General features: G+C 24.3%; 1 protein-coding gene across 1 annotated transcript in view; it reads right to left on the bottom strand.

Annotated features, from left to right (window-relative positions):
* LOC107068217 (uncharacterized) overlaps nt 1-20,513 on the bottom strand; it is a 91,531-nt gene that overhangs the window by 3,446 nt on the left and 67,572 nt on the right. Inside the window, 3 exon segments of the mRNA XM_089170472.1 lie at nt 6,856-7,107; nt 7,601-7,915; nt 19,671-19,847. Coding sequence (XP_089026598.1) covers nt 6,856-7,107; nt 7,601-7,915; nt 19,671-19,847 — 744 coding nt within the window.

Genomic DNA, 20,513 nt, shown 5'->3' with positions numbered 1-20,513 from the left:
ATTATACATACATACGTTTACCTGCAATGTGCTTTTTTCTTCTTTTTCTTCTTTTCTTTCATTTTTTTTTTTTTTTTTTTTTTTGATATTTTTTCCATTTTCTTTTTCTAAAAACTATGCGTAAACACCTGCCACTCTCTCTCTCTCTCTCTCTTTCTCTTTTTCTTTCTACTTTTATTACACGCACACACTTTTGTTTCTTTTTTTATCTTCTTCCGTGTGTTTGTGTGTATGTGTATTTGTGTGTGTATGTTTGTATGAATGTAAATGTAATTTGTTTTAATAATGTGTTACATCGAACGCTCCTTAATTTTACTAATATTTCTTATACAGTAAATGTAATTGTTTGTAGAGAACGTTCGAAGAAAAAGGCGCCAAATTTGAATTCAGAAAGAACCGATTGCATTTTTTGTAAATAGTAAAGAATTATTATTGCTATTATTATTATTATTATTATACTTTGGTGGTTTTGTTGATTGGACGCCATTAATCGAACGTTCTCCGATCATTTTTTTTTTCTTCATCATATCATTCGAAAATTACTTCTTTGCACTATGTGACCTATAAAAAATATAAAAAGTGCATTTTGACGCGAAGTTAGAAGGTTGCCATTTTTCTTCTTCCTTTCTTTTTTTTTTTGCTTTTCTTTTTATTCTTTTCTTCGAGAAAAAACTCAGTCCCTCTCACTTTTTCTTCCTTCCTTTCTTTATTTTATTTTATTTTATTTCATTTTATTTTATTTTATTTCGCTCGAATCGATATACGAGTTAAAAAGTACAGCGAGCAGATTACGTAGTATTTAATATATTATAATATATATTATATCATTATGTGCGTGTGTGTATATATATATTTCTCTCTCTCTCTCTCTTTCTCTTTTATTTTCTTCTTTCTACATAATTAAAATGCTTGATTCGTTGATTGGACACATTTCTCATAGGCCGACATAGAATTAAATTAAGGTTATGTTCTAACTAATATAAAGAGATTACTTTTTAAACGTATTTTGTATTACGAAATTATTCAATAAAAAAAACAAAAGAAAAAAAGAATGCATTCTTTTGTTTTTTTTCTTTTTTAAATCGTAAGCGTTCATTTACGTCGTATTTAATTATCGTTATAATCGTCGTTTTTATGTTCTCATTGATTTAATGACAAGACGCCATTTTATATCAGTCCATTCAAAGAATTAAGGAAGCTCGTTTATTATTATTATTTATATAATATAATATTTAAAAACGACGAAATAACGTTTTGAGAGAGAATATTTATCGACTGGCACGAATACGACAATGCTTATGCATGTAGTATATATATATATATAATATATTTATATTATATATATGTATAATTATATTTATTTGACATGTATATATATATATATCAAAGCTACGATTTTTTTTCTCTTCTTCGCTACGAAAAAAGCCTTCTTTTTTTAAATGTAAAACGTATCGAATTTTTTTGGTTTTTTTTTAAAGCATTTCAAAAAGCCCGCGAATTCTAACCTCTTTTAAATCCTGTCACCCCCTATCTTTATCGTCTCGTTAATTTACTTTCTTTTCATTTTTAACGTAGCTGTGAAAACGTCAAACTTTTGTGTTTGTTTTTTTTTTTTTATTATGGAAGAAAATTGTTGTTATAATAATAATAATAATTATTATTATTATTTGGATTTTTCTTTTGTACGGCGTAATTATTTATATGGAGGATAGAGGTAAGGAGTATCATCTAATATGGGAGAAAATGTGAAAAAGTGTCCAGCTGTATGTTATAAGTAACAGTTCGAAAATCTTCCAGAATGGCGCTGGTGTAGACAAAGGGTATAGCATAAATGTAGAAATTGTAAACGAATTGAAGTATGCCGAGTTAAAAAATTGAATATTATTGGCGACTAAAGTAGTTAATTATTGACAATTTCAACAACTTGCGTAGTACAAAATAATGTAGTAAATATAACCTTAAAGAATTATTATGAGAAAACGTGCTAGCTGGAGTGATTTTATTTCGTGAACTGTGAATAATTACGTTTATTGATTTTTTATCATTTAATTTTATGAAAAAGTCAGTGAATAACAAAAAAAGTTATGGATAAAATGTTGTGTTGTGAAATTTGTGTTCCTTGTTTATTTCTTAATCCAATTCTAATAATATTTGGCGCTTTCTTTAAAATTTATCCTGATGCTAATGTGGCGCCACCCTAATTGAATGCATTTTGACGGACACTTTTTCATATAGAGAGATGATGCTCCTTAACTCTACTCTCCATAATTATTTAATTTGCACTTATTGGCACTTTTTTTTTTGTTCGTTCAAGTTCGGAGAAAAGAAAAGGTTAAAATGATGACTAAGTAAATGAGAATCGAGTGTACAAATGGGAGGATTTAGAAAACATTTTTTCCTATTAAAAAATTTCTGGCAGTTTTTTTTTTTTTATAATTGTTACATTAATTATAAATAATTTCTATATTTGGCACTTGTTTTAAAAATTTGTTGTTATTAATAATTTTTAATTGTAAAAATTGCATTTTACGAGACCATTTATAATTGAAAATTAAAGAAAAACTTATACAATAATTTTGTAATAAATAATTATTAAATATTTATAACAGTAAAATGCAAAAATTAATTAAAAAAAAAAATAATGAAAGGACTATTGTACGAGTGTTCGTTAAATGTTCGATTAAAATTTCATTTTTTTTCTTTCTAATCCTCACATTGGTCACTGGTCTCCCATATGTTCGTCCGATAACAATAATATTAATAATATTTCTAATATAATATTAATAGTAATAATAATAATATTTATATATATATATATATATGTATAGATATATAATAATAATAATAACGATGTAGTTTTAAGACGTATTATAATGTACAAGAGATTTGTGCGATTATAAAGTAATCGGTTTACACACAAAGTGATTCAAAAAAAAAAAAAAAAAAAAAAAAAAAAAAAAAAAAAAAAACAATAAAAATTAATTCGATGAGAAAGCTTCGTGAACGATAGTTTTTTTTCGTTTTTTTTTTTATAATTTTTTTTTTTCGTTGACATTCAGGAATTATACGTCGAGCGTTCGATATGTTTTCCATGCACCTTCGATTTAACTTCGTTAAAAATTGAAAAGACACAAATGAATGGGGGAAAAAAAAAGAAACATTTTTTAATGAACCCTAAAAATATCCAATTTAAAAAAATAATATATATATATTATCATTTAAATGATATTAAATAGGAAATAATAATAATAGTCACAATTTTGGTTTTTTTTAATTATTAAATTAATTATTAATTTTCACGCGTTTTTTTTCGATTTTTTGTTTTTTTAATGCGTACTGAAAAGACAACCAACAAATTTTTATTAAACGTTCATTTTCATTTCTCAAAATTGCAACCAAAATTATAAATCCTCCTATTTTATTTAATTTATTTCCTTTCTTCATTGTCTTTTTCTTTTTTTTTTTTTTATCTCGATGTTTCTTTACAACGACGTATTTTCGATTTATCAGAATTTTCTTTTCTTTCCTTTCCTATGATTTTTTTTTCTTAATATTTTTTTTTTTTAATTTTTTCCCATTCGTACGCAATTTATTTAAACGCTAAGATTATTTGATTACTCGTATTAATGTGTAAGTAAAGATATAACAACACGTTTGGTAAGACGAAGAAAAATCAAATGAAATCAACAAAAATTAGATGAAACAAAAAAAAAAGAAAAAAAGAAAGAGAGAGAAAAGATAGAATTAATAGAAAAAAAAAAAAAATATGAAATTTTCTTCATTCTTCTTTGACTTGAATATTTTAATTTTTTTATTGTTGTAGGAAAAGCGCGTTAATAAATTTTTTTTTTAATAATAATTTACGATCGTCAACGATTATCATTCGTATTCTTTCTTTCTCTCTTTCTTTAATTTCTTTTTTCTTCATAATTTGATTTTCGTTTTGTTTTTTTCTTTCATAAATCATCTTCTTCCGTTGTTTGTTTGTTTTTATTCATTTTTTTTTTTCATACGGTTGGGTGTGTCGCAGGGCTTCGTGTGTGTAACTTCTCGTTTTACTGCACGGCCATTCAAGAAAAAAGAATTAATAAGAGTACGATCACGCGTAATTGTTATTAATATTAATTGTTATTTATATAAAAAATAAAATAATAATAATAATAATAATATTAACCCTTTGAGTTGTCTACATTTGGCAAAAACTATCAAATATGAACTAGACGCGTTATATATATATATATACTAGGTGTGCCCCGCCACGCGTTGCTGCGGCTCACGATCGTAGCGCAGTCTGCCGGATCCAATGTAAAACAATAAGAGAAATATATCGAATATATCGAAAAGTATAATATCAACAAAAAATATCAACTAACTTCAATGTATAAACTTTTCGTATAACAATTTATAAATAAAAAATTATTTAAATAAACAATTTAAATTGGACCGAATTGTAAATCTAAACCATTTTCAAATCCACCTGAAGACACACAAAAAGTTTCATTAAAATCGGTCCAGCCGTTTAGGAGGAGTTCAGTGACATACACACGCACAGAAGAATTATATATATATAAAGATGTATTTTAATAACGAAAATTTATAATACAACATCTTTTATATACATAACGTTTCAACCGAGACTAATTAATACTAACTCAAAGGATTATTATTATTATTATTATATATTTTATTTTAATTTTCTATTGCGTAATCGTGCGTGTCCGTAAAGTAATATGTAAATCGCAGCATAAGCAGCAGGTGTGCGATTTTGGTCAAGAAAAAAAGGGATGATTACACAATCACGTTAATTTCATTCCATCATCATTCCAAAAAAAAAAAAATTACGTTCCTGATACAATCTTTCTGCTGGTCGTTACATTTTTTCACTTATCATCTTTTTCAATGATGATTCCCTTTTTTTTTTTTTATTATTATTTAAAAATTATTTACGATGTTCATCGATCGACAAAGAAATTAAAATCAATTAATTAATTTATTTTTTTTATTATACATTTTTAAATTTTGTCAATTGATTTTTTAAATATTGTAGTGTTTTAATTTATTTAATAATTTGACATAAATAATTGTGAAAAAATATATTTCATTCTATCTCGATCGATAAATGCCATGAAACTAATCAAAATCATACAAAATCATGCTCTTGCTAAATATTTAATATTATTTATAAATATTTATGATATATTTTTAAATAAATAAATATATAAATAAAAGGCAATACACATGTCATAATAATCGTTAGAATTGAAAGACAGTATTAAGAAAGAAACGAGAAATAAAATAAAATCAAATTATTGTAAAAAATCGAATAAAAATATATTATATGAAAAAATAGAACAAAAAGTAGTAAGAAATACGCAAAGCTTGCTATATGAGTTAAAAATATATATATATATCAAATGCATTTGTTTAATTTCACACGTCTACGTTTTCTAATTAAAGCCCATATTCAAAAAAAAAGGAAAAAAAAAATCAAATTAAATAAAATCAAGAAGAATTTCACATGAGCGTGCACAAATCATATTTTCGAGGATCTACGCACCGTTTAATCTTTTCTCATAAATCAACAAATATATTAATTATTATCATTAAAATAAACATTATTAAAAATTATTTAAAGATGTGAGAAATAAAAAAGCTGGCGAGTAAATCCTCAAATTGACGAGTATAAAAAATTTTTTAATTTTTGCTTTTAGTTATTTTATAATTGCATAATATTGTTTTGTCAAAATTAAGACTTAACCTTAAAAAAAAAAGGGGGTGGTAAAATACAAATAGAGAGAGAAATAATTTATTTAAATAATAAATAAATTTATTTGATTTATTTTTTAAATTAATTTTTTTAAATTAATTTCTAATAAATTAATAAAAATTTATTTTTATTGATTTATTCAAATAAAAATATAATGCAAATATATATATATTTTTTTCATATATAATTATTATCTATCTATCTTTCTCTCTCTTTTTCTGTCTTTTTTTTCTTCAAATTTATAATAAATAAAAATATCACAAAAAATAATTGCACACACATACGCAAATTAGGTTATGTTTGTTTTTGTGATTAACATTCGCTGTAGAATAAAAATCGTAAATATTTATCATCATTCACAGTTATTTGTGCAAAAAAAAAATACTAATTTGTCTACACATTATTATAAAAAAAAAAGTCAATATAATATGTTGTTTGTAAATAAAATCAATTTTGCGGGCCAAACAGTCAAAGTTTAACTCTCGTTGGATTTACAAAAAATTATGAAAGATTTGCACAAAAATAAAATCTTTCGTTAAAACAAAAAAAAAAAACAAAAAAAATGATAAAATTGCTACGTCAAAATAAAAAATAGAAGTTTTTAGATTTATGTATAATAGAAACACGATTATTAGATTAAAGGAATAAAACGGGTAATACGTGCATTTGGAAAAACACACGAGAGAATATGTGGATAAATTAATTAAGCGGATACAACATCGAACTTCGAAACACACCATGCATATAAAAAAAAACATTTTTTTTAAATATTTATTTTCATACTAATATAAATTCTATTTATCAATAAATGTAAGATATAATAATAATGAAAAAAATTTTAATTCAAAAAAAAAAAAAAGAAAAAACAAAAATGATTGACAACGATCAATAATTATGACTAAATAAAAAAAAAAAAAAAAAAATAAAAATTATAAACAAAATTGAAATGAAAAAAAAAATATACAAATATTTGAATTTTCGTTGTCAAATAATTTTTGTATAATATTGTTCAATGATTAATAACAAATAAAAAAAAACAAAGGAGAATAAATGAAGAAGATAATATTTTTTGTTTAAATTGTACTCACCACAAATCGGTTAACTTTAATTTTTGGCGCACGTGGAGACTCATTGGTCTGTGATCCGAGTGATTCAAAACGAGCTCTGAGACTGCTAGCAGATTCTATGCTCGATTGATCACCTGTACTTTGAGCAATTTCCATTTCGGCGATGTTATGATTACTCGGTTTACCATCCGTCTCTTCCCAGTGTTCGAATTTCGCGCGCAATGTTTTGGCGCGCGCGGCATTCTGTGCTTGTTTTAAAAATTCATCTTCTACCTGTCAAATCAAAATAAAATCTATTTAGTACAATTATTTTCTTTTTTTTTTCCTTAAAGATTAACATTAATAAAATTGTGTTTATTTGAACTTAAAATTTTGTATCAATATTACCGACTGTAGGTAACTTTATTAAACATTGAATATATATGCATATGTATAAATATAAATTAAATAGGATTTATTTAATATATTTATATATACACATAGAATAATTTAATATATATTATATATATATTATATTTTAAATAAATAAAAATTATATATGTATATATATTCAATATATTTTATATTTAATATTACATATATAAATAAAAGATAAATTTGCAATTTCATATTATAAATAATTTTATATTAATATTACCGACTGTAGGTAACTTTGTTAAACATCGAATATATATTATTTATAATTAAATAAATTATATTTTTTAATTAAATAAAAATTATATATATATAAAAGGTAAAATAATAATAAAAGAAAGGTAAAACTAACCTTATCAGAGGCTCTGACATAATTCGGATCTCTTTCTTCGGCACTTTCGTCAGCTTCGGATTCCTCACCTTCCTCTTCTTCTTCTTCCTCAGAATCGGAGGCGGTTTGTTTCGCAAACTTGTCCTCTGGTGGTGGCGTGAAACGTTTCAAAGGTTTCGGTCCCTCAGGCAATTCCTCTTTGCACGCATTCTCTTCCATTTGCCGGAAGATTGAGAGCATCTTTCTAGCTGTGTCTGTGTGTACCACTTCGTCTACCCTATCGTCGGCCCTTACAACGTCAGGATCACGATAGATTTCACGCTCCGGCGAATCCATCTGCGAATACCATTACGAATAATATTTTATTACAATTTTCTTTTTCTTATTATTGTTGTTTTTATTAGCCCCCCCCGAGACAATCAAATATTATTCATTTTATTTGTAATTTTATTTAATTTTATTAATTCAATACGCATATTCAAAAATAACATAACAACAATATATTTTGTTTTGTTTTGTTATAATTATATTAACGTTAAAAGTTAGCGAATATGTTATTAATATTTTTTTATTTAAAATAATGATTCCCTTTCGGGATACATGGAATATGTTATTAATATTATGTAGTTATTGTTTTATGTATCTGTTTAAAGTATTGTTTTATATTATATATATATATATTGTATTTTTTAATGCAATATTTTTTAATAGTTAAATAATATAATTTTTTATATAATTTTATATAATATTTATATATTTTTAAATATATTATTTATTTAATATATTAATTTTTTAATTAATTTACATTTAATATATTAATTTTTAAATATATTATTTATATATTTATATATTGTTTATAATTTTAATATAATTTTTTATATTAAATTAAATAATTTATATTTTATTATTTATTTAAATTTATTATTACTATTATTATTATTATTTGTTAGCATTAGGAACTCGAAAGTTCATTGGCGCAAATACCAAATTCCGTCATTGCTCCTGTCCCTGAGCTCAGGAATTTTATTTTTTATTTTATATTAAATGTAATATTAATATAATTAAAAATAATTATAAATTTTATCCATAAATCTTATACTTTTACTATTCCTTTTTTATTTTTTTATTTACATAACCTAAAAAAATAGACACATTATTTGAAAATGAAATCAAAGTTTTTGAACAAACGATAAATTTGAACTTTCATAATATTTGTTGTAAAATTATCACTTTGTTAAACTAATATATACATGTTAAAAAAAAAAAAAAAAAATGTAAGTTTATAATTTACATAAAACCGTTAACGATAGTATCGTGAAAGGATAAGCCAATAAGGTCAAAAAATTATTTCGAACGAGAACGTCTTTATCGAGCACGAATGATAATTTCGAAGGTAACGATGATAAAAAAAGAAAAAAAAAAAAGTAGAAAGAGGTAGAAAAAGAAAAAAGCAAAGTGACGTTTTCAGGTAACCCGATGTTCAAATACCAACACCATCATCATCGGCCACCATATTCGAAACTTCAAAATATTCTTTTTCTTTTTATCATCATGGAAAGAAGGAAGAGAAGAAGAAGGAAGAGAAGGAGAAGGATTTCGAGGTTAGGATGTGACTCAGCGCGAAAGTGCCCTTTTTTATTTTTTTTTTATTTTTTTTTTTTTTATTTTACATTCTCCTCAATCGAGCTTGGTTGCTTGGTTGCTTGGTTGGTTGCCTGCTGGTTCGCTTGGAAATAAGAATTTATGCTATGCTCGCAATTCATTCTATTGGTCGAGGAAACGTTCTTTGAATTATATTTGAATAAGAAATTTATTATTATTATTATTATTATTTGAAAATTTTTGTTTTACTGGCTTATTTATTTATTTTTTTTTTACCAAATTTAATGTCACGAAATTTATTATAATAATATATTATAATTCTATATAATTTATATTATTTATTAAAATAATAATATAAATTTATTATTATTTGATAATTTTTATATTATTATTATTTTTTTTTTTTTAACCAAATTTAATGTCACGAAATTAAAACGTTTATGCCTATTTTATTTCTTTATATTTTTCTTTTTGCTTACTAATTGTTATTAACATTTACGAAACTATGGTATTATTTAAGTAATTTTGGTTTCAATTTGCATAAACTATTTTTAACTAAACGACCGATTTTTTTTTTTAGTAAATTAAACAATTTAGTTGTGTGATGACCTTCTTTAAAAAAAAAAAAAAAAAAAAAAAAAAAACAGAAAAAATGTTTTATTTTCTAACGACGAGTATATACGTCGTCAATCATGATAAAGTGTGTTTAATGATATTGCGTGTATTAATTAGAGTATCACCGTATAAATGACATATGTTGTATTTTATTTATTTTATCATTTGTTAATGCGATATTTAATTGATTCTAATTTATAGTTGAGAGTGTTAGTTGAGTATAATAATGTGTTAGTAATATCATCTTGAGAATGTTATTTTCTAAGATAATTGCAAAGCGTTTATCTCTCATATAAGGTGTCCTGGATAAAGTCACGTTTGAATCGAGGAGAACTTTTTTTTCCCTCTCTTTTCTAGGATGTGTGTGTGTGTGTGTGTGTATTTGTAATTTCAGATATTGTAACATGTATTGTGAATATAGTCTAACCTAAAAAGTAATAATTTGATTAGACATTTATAACATGTGAAAGAAATTATTTCTCATGTATTATAAATAATAATTGGAACAAATATTGAAGTATGTCGATAGAATAATAAAATATAACAAATTATTATTAATAATTATTTGACTCTTATTTTTTTTGATTACGTAGTAAGGTGCCATCTTTTTTTTTTTTTTTAATCAACATGGCTCATCCTAGATCAATTGAACAACTAAAAATTAAAAAAAAGTTTGATAATAAAAGGAAACGAAATTTAAAATTTAATTAAATTCAAATAAAAATATAAATTGAAAATAATATATAATTCAAAAGTCAAATAAGAAATCAAAAAATAATTGCAAACACGTATTGAAATTTTACTTTAATCCTAGCTCAATTGACCAACCAAAAAAAAAAAGAAAAAAAAATCAAAATAAAATAAAATTAAAATAAAAAATTCAAATCATCGAAAATTAAATTAAAAAAAAAAAAAAAAAAAAAAAGAAATTATTACAAACACATATTTAAATCAAACTTTCATCTTTCCCTAAATAAAGTTATATCAAAAACTGTAATAATACATACTCAAAAATCAAAGTAGAATAATTGAAACAAAAAAAAAAAAAAAAAATAGAAATGTTATCCTAAATTTTGGATTTTTTTTTTTTTTTAATTAACTTTTAACTTTCTTTTAAATAATGAAAAGAAAAAAAATATAAAAGATTGAATTCAACGAAAACTTTCCTTATTTTCTTTTAATAGATTAACACATGCGTGAATAAAAAGAGTTATATATCATCATGAAACCTATTTATACCCATACACGTATCACCCACTTGTATATCTTCATGTGTATGATGTGTGAGAATGTGTGTGAGAGAGAGAGAGAGAGAGAGAAAGAAAGAAAGAGGAAAATACTTTACGCTCGATGATTCGCAAAAGAATGCCTTTGAAACGTATAGCGAGCACGCAGAGAGATCATTTTGGAAGAATAAAGAAAGAGAATGACGACGAATGAACGAAACGAAACGAAACGAAACGAAATGTAACGAAACGAAACGAAACGAATAAATTGCTAGAGATAATGTAGTAGTAGTAGTATTAGTAGTAGTAGTAAAGTTCGATGTACGACGCACTCCCGGACTTCTTTTCAAATTATCATCACTTATGTCAATTCCTACGTGTCGCGACGTTTTCGTTTATATACATTTGTGATGATGATGATGATGATGATGGTAATGGTAGTGGTGGTGGTGTTTGTTGGCCATTGCCGTTTAGTTTCGTTTCATTTTGTTTCCAATTAACTCTGGCTGACGCTCGTCAGTTGGCTCGATTTAAGACGATTTAAGAGACCCATTTTACTTCCTTTCTTTTTTGTTGTTGTTGTGTTGGTTTTTTTTTTTTTTTTTTCTTTCTATTTTTCTCTTTATCTTTTTTTTTTTTTTTATCATTATCAATTTATCATAAATATTATGAAGAAGTTTAAAAATCATTTGGAGTAGCGAAACTACCTTTTATGATCGATTTAGGTAAAAGGCAAATTAAATTTTCTAATCGATTGCAATAAATTGAAATTAAAATTAAAAATACAATAATAATAATAATAATAATAATAATAATAGTAATAATGTTAATTGTATTATATAGATTAGAAATTTTTGTTTAAATAATTAATATATAAAATATATTTTTATTTATTTTTTTAACTACTACCTACTAGCAAACTACCTTTTGTGATCGATTGCAGTAAATTAAAATTAAAATAAAAAATATAATAATAATTATTAGAATATAAATAATATTGATTATGTTATATAGATTAGAAATTTTTGTTTAAGTCATTATTAAAATATATTTTAATTTATACTTGTTTAATTATTAAAATATATTTTTATTAATTGTTTAACTACAACCTACTAACAAACTACCTTTGCTGATTGATTCAAATAAATTAGAATAAAATTGAAAAATATTAAAATACAAAAATTAAACAATAATTTAATAGAAAAATTAAAAAAAAACAAAAATAAAATTAATAAAATTACAATAAAAAATATAATTATATTTCTTCTTGTTGTAGATGAAATTAATAATTTATATTAAGTAACAATTTCTCTCATAAAATTATTATCCATGTCAGTTGATATAATAAATGTGATTAATTGTAAAACGTCTTCTTCTTCTTCTTCTTTTTTTTTCTATGTGTGTGTGTCTGTGCTTTTTTATTATAAATCAAGAAAACAACATAGAGATAAATAGTTTAAATATGTAAATACGTAAAATTAACTTTCGCTAATTGTAAGTATTATAAAAAATAGAAGAAAAAAAAAAAACTGAAGGATTTTCGCATGAAGGAATCACGCGATTCACATAGTTTTATAATAATTTCACCATTATTATATCTAGTATTCATTTAGGCTCGTATACATTATTAAACTATACAAAGAAACTAGAAAAATACTATGATTAATAACAAAAAAAAAAAAAGAACAGATCTATTACAAACATAATTTAAGTATATATGTATGTGTACGCATACACTATTGTTTCAAAATTTGCAATAATTCGTTGCTTTTCATACAAATCGAATATACCGAAAACTTTTGAAATTATTTTATTATTATTATTATTATTATTATTATTATTATTATTATTATTATTATTATATTAAATTTTTAACAAAAAAAAAAAAGAATTAATTTAGGTTTCTACTTGATAACATTTATTTATTTATATTAATATCCTGTTTCTAATCATTCAAACATTTTTAATAGGAAGTGTATACAGTAAATATAAAATAAAAAAAAATATAATAATAATAATTTAATAATTTAATAAATAAATAATATTATTATTATTATTATACTAAAACTATTTAACCAAAAAAAAAAAATAAAATTATTTCACTTTCTACTTGAAAACATTTGTTTATTCATATTAATATCCTGTTTCTAATGATTCAAACATTTTTAATAGGAAGTGTATACAGTAAATATAAAATAATAAAAATTTAATAATTTAATAATTAAAAAAAAAAAAAAAAAAAAAAAAAAAACAAATAAAATTATTTCGGTTTCTATTTGAAAACATTCATTTATTAATATTAATATCCTATTTTTGATGATTCAAATATTTTTATGATGGGTAGTAAGTAGTATACTTATGGTCAGTAAATATAACAATAATTTAATAATTTAAATTTTTAAATATAAATTATACAATTTAAATTCAACCAAGCTTGACATTTTGTACTTCTATTTATATATTTACAAAGAAAGATTATATTTATTGTAATGGTTTAGTTTTTTTTTTTTTTTATATGATTATCTATTTAAAATTATCTCATACTTAATTGAACACGTATGAAAAAATAAAAAGAGAGAGAGAGAGAGAGAGAGAGAGAGTAAGAGAGAGACAGACAGAGAGAGAATAAACACAAAGAGATAAAGAAAATCTTTTACATATATATATATATATGTATGATGATATGTACCTTCTTTAAAAAATAAACAAAAAATAAGAATCTTCAATTCTGTTCACGTCTTTTCCTGTTTTTTGATTTCTTTTTCAAAAAAAAAAAGGAGAATAATCAAAAAAAAAAAAAAAATATAAAAAATAAAATAAAAAGCAAAGTAAGATGAAGATGAAGAATAAGAAGAAGAAGAATGAAACGATTCAAAGGATAAATATTCTTGTGGGGTCGATTCTGGTGTCGAACGACGGACGGTTGCTATGCTGGACGAACACACGAATGTAAGAGAAAGAAAGAGATAGAAAGAATGAGAGAAAGAGAGAAAGAATGGGAGAAAGAGAGGATCATGAAAAAGAAAGAGAGAAAAAGAGACAGTCAGACAGATACTAAAGAGAGAAAGAAAGAAAGAAAGAAAGGATTGATACAAACCAAGCACAATATTTTTCCAAGCTTGTATGATTCATTTGAAAAAAAGAAAGAAAAAGAAAGGTTTGATGATACAAACCAAGTACAATATTTTCCAACTTTGTATGAGTTATTAAAATAAAATAAAATTAAAAAAAAGGATAGAAAGAAAGGTTTGATACAAACCAAGCACAGTATTTTTCAAACTTGTATAAATTATTGAAATAAAATAAATAAAAATATTAAAAGAAAGGTTTGATAATACAACCCAAGCACAGTATTTTCCTTAAGCTTGTATAATTTATTAAAATAAAATAAATAAAAATATAAAAAGAAAGGTTTGATACAAACCAAGCACAGTATTTTCCAAACTTGTATAAATTATTAAAACAAAAATGAAATAATTAAGAACCTATAACTAAATTTCAAAAATTACACTTGCATAAAATGACTAAAACTTCTATATATATATATGTCCTTCTAGTTAAGCCGGCAGCCGGATTTTTCGAAAGAACAAACGGAACGAAGAGAACCCATCAACTAAACGAACGAATGAACGAACCAACAGGAGGACGTAGGAATACTAACGGTAAAAGTTATGCCTCTGGGCTGCTGTGATGTTTCTATCTTACTGCTGTTGCTGCTGCTGATGTTGCTGCTGATGTTGCTGCTGCTGTGGTGTTGACCACTCGATGGGGGTTCAAGGACAGACGGTAGGAATCAAGTGGCACACACCAAACAACACCGTACGTGAGAGGAAACTTCGCGTATTGCCAGTTCTTAACCAAGTGCAAGAGCTTTTATAAGCTTTGACGATGTAGTAGTATTCCCCGCGTCAAAATGAGAGAGAAAGAGAGACAAAAAGAATGACGTAGACCACGATGACGAGGACGCTTCGTTTCGCCGTTATCGCAAGACCCGGACTGGTTACCCTGCGATTTCCACGCTTACAACAGTCTGCCGGCTAGCTGCTAGGCTTCAGGATACAATTTATGGGGTGGGGGAGAAAGAGAGAGAGGAAAGGGGTGGGGGATTGGTTAGTCGGTCGGTTCGTTGGTTGCTTGGTTGGTTCCTTCCTTGCTTTCTTTACTTATGTCCAACTATTTTCTTTGAACATCTTTTGGAGTAATCAATGTACATATATTCAAGATACATAATAAAATATGTGCATATGTTTTTTTGTTTTGTTTTAACGTCAAATTAATCAGAATTATAATGAAGGTTATATATTTTGAAGGTTGTATTTAAATATTGATGTAGATTTATGGTGTGAATCATACTCTATGCGATGATTTCAATATTAAAAATAATTAAACAAATAATACACGTGTATATATCGAAAAGTATAACTTCAATTAAAACTGTAACGACTAACTTCATAGTGTAGGCAAATTTTGTCGTGTCGCTGTGCGCGCGCATCGTCAAAATTTACTCTCATTAAATTTGTGGCCAAAAAGCGCTAAAATTCAAATTTTTAAATTTTAATTTTGAAAAGTTTAGAAGTAAGGTGTATAAATGTAAATTAGATAAATAATTAGATAAATATCTAAAATATTATAATATATATATATATATATATATATATATATATAACTAGATAATTATCTAAATATAGATAAATATTCATAAATATTTTTATAATAATTTCAATATTAATTATTCAAACAATACAATTTAAAATTCTAGTTTCATCTTAACAATTATTCCATACGATATTAATTATTATTAAGTATTTTTTGTTTTGACTCATTATTGGTTTTTTTAAACCATCCCCCCCTTCCACCCTTGTACAATTAAATTTTTGTTTACGGTAAAGCGCGAGATACGAAACGCACCGTGTAGCATCCAACCTCATGAGACGGATGTCCGTCTGTTACCCCTTTCTCTCTCCCACCCCCCCTCTCTACCACCCTTCTTCACTCTGTCTGACTATCTTCCTTCCTTTCTTATTTTTTTTTTCTTTTTCTCTTTTTATTTCTTCTTTTCTTAATGTCGAGCGTGCAAGCAAAACCAACTATACGAGACTCCTTCCTTTTCTCACACTCTCTTTCTGCCCATCTATTTTCTTTCTTTTACAATCATTGTCTGTTTTCTGCCATGTTTTTTCTTTCTTTCTTTCATTCTTTTTTTTTTTTTTTTTATCCTGTCCTTATTACTCACACAATTGAAGAAAGAGTTTTGCAAGAGATTAACGACGTGCCCACCACCAACCATCTCACCATTACAACTATCACATTCATATTTTGTCTTTTTTTTTTATTGATGAGTTCAAAGTTAACTTGCTGTAATATTTTTCTCTTTTTCTTTCTTTGTTTTTTTTTTTTTTTGTATTTTTGTATTTTATTTTCTAGGGGTTGTATCTTCATCCATTCAAAAAAGTGGGGGAAGAAGAAAGAACTGGTGGGGGAAAAATGGAGAGTAAGAAACCTAACCTCAATTCGAAATACACTTTTAAACGAGCTTGTTTTTTTACAGTTAATGATACCACGATTATTATGATGTATAAACGAGAATAAGAAAAAAAAAATATGAGAGTAAGATATGGAGTATAACGAGAATAAAAAGAATTGAAAAAGAAAAGAAAAGAGGAGACATTCTGATTGGACGGAATGAGTTAAAGATGATAGATTCTTGTTTATATATATATATATATATATATATATATATATATATATATATATATATATATATATATATATATATATATATATATGTCCATTAACAAATATTTAAGAAAATTACGAGAGGAGAGTTAATGAATTTGTTAGAGCGAAATAAATACAGAAATTTTTTTTTTCTTTTTCTTTTTTCTTTTTTAGATGAGAGATAAACGCTAATGAATAAAAGAAAAGAAAGATGGATGATACTAATTAATAATGTGAAAGTATATACAATAATTTATTGTAATGAACTATTATTGTTAATCGTTTTATGAAATATATATGTATATATATATATATATTTTTTTTTTAATTGAATTTATTGTATAGAATTTATTTATGATCATTTATTTTATGAATTAGTATAGATTTCATATTTTGAGGTTAACAGATGTGTGCATGATTTAATCGTTTTGATATTTAGTGAATTCATTTTATGAAAAGTATTGCCACAAAAATAAATATCAATTATATTCGATATAAATTCTATTTTTATTAATATTATGTATGTATATATATATATATATTGCGTTTTAAAATGTTACTTTAAATCTAGTTGATTCATTCGAAAGATATGCATTCTTTTTTTATTTTATTTTTTCGACCAATTATTTCAGGTGCGCCCATGACGTTGATTTTATCTTATCATCTCGTTGATGTGTTTATTATTTTGTGAGAATAAGGCAAAGAAGAAAGAAAGAAAGAAAGAAAGTAATTAGAAAAAGAAAGAAAAAAATAAACATATATATATATATATATTATCGGGAATTCGAATTTGCGATAAAAAAAAAAAAATATTCGATGATACGTCAAAATGAGAAGAAGTATTTAACTTTTCAACGATTCTCTTATCTCTTCGCTTTTTTTTTCAAGAATATATATATATATATATATTCTCGGATGAAATCATTTTTTTATAATCAGTATTCGTCATTTTCGATATCAGTAATAATAATAATAAAAAAAAAAGGTACGATATAATTCATGTCATATTAAATACAATTTCTTTTTTTTTTTTTTTAAAGCATATTCTGATCGTGATTAGTATCTTATTGTCATAATTTAGAAAACTAGTAATAATAATTAATATATTATGTTATATTATATTATATTAATATATTATATAATTTTTAATTAATACAATATATTATTTTTAATAATATAATAATATATTATATTATTTTTAAAAAAGATAAATTAAAATCATATAAATATTATTTTATATAGTATTTATTGGGATCTCTAGCATTTGAATACGCTATCTGGTGGCTAAATTCAAAATTAGAGTAGATAGGTCGAATTGCTAAACTACGTGGGATCTCTAGCACTTGAATACGCTATCTGGTGGCTAAATTCAAAATTAAAGTAGACAGGTCGAATTACTACGCCACGCTCCTGCCAGAGATCCCAATAAAATACTATATTATACTCTACACAATTGAGAATCGATTATTTGATAATCGATTATTTGAATGATCGTTTAATTCATGTATAAAATTAGTTAAGTATGTATGTATTGTACTTCAAATTATATATTTAGTAATCTTTATCTAATAAGACACTTATCTCAATTATTTAAAAATACTTGAATATACACCCCCTTAACCTAAAAAATTAGATTTTGTTTCCATTAAAAGATTCCCTTCAAGATGAAGAAAAATTGAACCCACCTTTTGCACCCCCAACCCTTTTAAAACATAGATATAGTTCTATATTACATATATGTATTAATACTTTATATTACTGTATTATATTATACCATATGTATAATGTATTTATAGGTTATGTTAAAACACAATAACGAAGCGTGCATGTTATGCAAGTTATTAAAAAAAAAAATGTTCCAATGTTAATTAAAAAAAAAACAAAATGATATTAGTCGATTCAAATTGAAAAAGAAAATTATAAAACCACGTCATGCACGACTGATCGAATTTCTTTATAGAAAAAAATATGGAGGGTAAAGGTAAGGAGTATCATCTCATATGGAAGAAAAATGTGAAAAAGTGTCCACCTGTATGCTATAAATAACAGTTCAAAAACCTTCCAGAATGGCGCTGGTGTAGACAAAGGGTATGGTATGAATGTAGCAATTGTAAACGAATTGAAGTATGCCGAGTTAAAAAATTGAATATTATTGGAGACTAAAGTAGTTAATTATTGACAATTTCAACTACTTGCGTAGTACAAAATAATGTAGTAAATATAACCTTAAAGAATTATTATGAGAAAACGTGCTAGCTAGAGTGATTTTATTTCGTGAACTATGAATAATACGTTTATTGATTTTTTATCATTTAATTTTATGAAAAAGTCAGTGAATAACAAAACAGTTATGGGTAAAACATTATGTTGTGAAATTTGTGTTCCTTGTTTATTTCTCAATCCGACTCTAATAATATTTGGCGCTTCCTTTAAAATTGACCCTGTAGCTACTGTGGCGCCACCCTAATTGAATGCATTTTGACGAACACTTTTTATATACATAGATGTTACTTCTAACCTCTACCCTCCATAAAAAAAAAGAAAAAAATAAAGAAACAAAAAAGGTATAATAAATTTTTTTGTTCTTCATAACACACACACACACACTCTCTCTCTCTCTCTTCTCTCTTTCACGTTATTTCAAACGAACGATTAAAATTAATAAAGCAAAATAAAAACAAACAAATTAATTATTATTATTATTATATGCGAGCGAGCTTGCACGTACGAGAAATTTGATTTGTATTTTTTGTTTTTGTTTTCTCTCAATTTAAAAAAAAAAATTTGTTAATCAACAACACCAGTATATTTTTGTGAATGTTCAATATATATATATAAACCAAAAGTCAGCATAAAAAAAAAAAAAAAGAAAACACGAGTTGTCATCAAACTCGGACACACATTCTCTGATATTTTGAATAATGGCGGACCTTGACTTGGCCATCACGTGGTGGTGTAATTCGAAATTGCTTCCGTTGTTTCTCCGGTTCCTTGTAAGATTCAAAAAATTTGAACTTGTTCGAAATATCCGACGTCTCGACGTGAACTTCCTCGGTTGTGTCTGAACTTCTTACGACGTCGTCCGATACTTGACGAACCATAAACGCCTTTTCTCCAAAGGTGTTATTGTTATTTACCAAATATATGTATAATATTTATATACATATGTATATGTACATTTTTATTCATATATGTATCATAATATTAATTATATTTCTCCCTATTTTTCAATTTTTTTTATTAAATTTAACTAACAAGATGAAATTTTTATGTTTTTTTTCTTTTTCTTAAAGTTTTAAAGAGAAATGTGCTAAACTTTTTGTATAGTATATTAAATATATTTTTATCTATTATATTTATATTATATATATTTATATAAATATTATATATATTGTATCTATAATATTTATTAATTTATTAATATTTAATAAATATTATATTATATATATATATATATATATATATATATATATAATAAAATTAATAAAATTAATATTTGTATTTTGTGTTTGGATCAATATTGTGAATCAAAATTTTTCATGAAAATTAAATTTATTTTATTTTATTTATTAATTTGAATATAGAAATTTTTAAATATTACTAGGTTTTAGAATTTATATTAATTAGGTGATTTTTTATTTTATTATTTTAGATTGTAATACTGTAATGTGATTAAATATATAATGTATATACTTTGTTTTTGTAATCTACAAATATTCAATTTATAATTATGCATTTAAAATATATATAGTATTGTATCTATATATTGTATG

This window comes from Polistes dominula, unplaced genomic scaffold (assembly GCF_049000335.1).
Source record: "Polistes dominula isolate Pdom_NZ unplaced genomic scaffold, Pdom_raw_medaka contig_15, whole genome shotgun sequence".
NCBI classification, from domain to species: Eukaryota; Metazoa; Arthropoda; class Insecta; order Hymenoptera; family Vespidae; genus Polistes; species Polistes dominula.
Note: the sequence above shows the minus strand (reverse complement) of the source record. Positions and strands in the feature narration are given on the sequence as shown.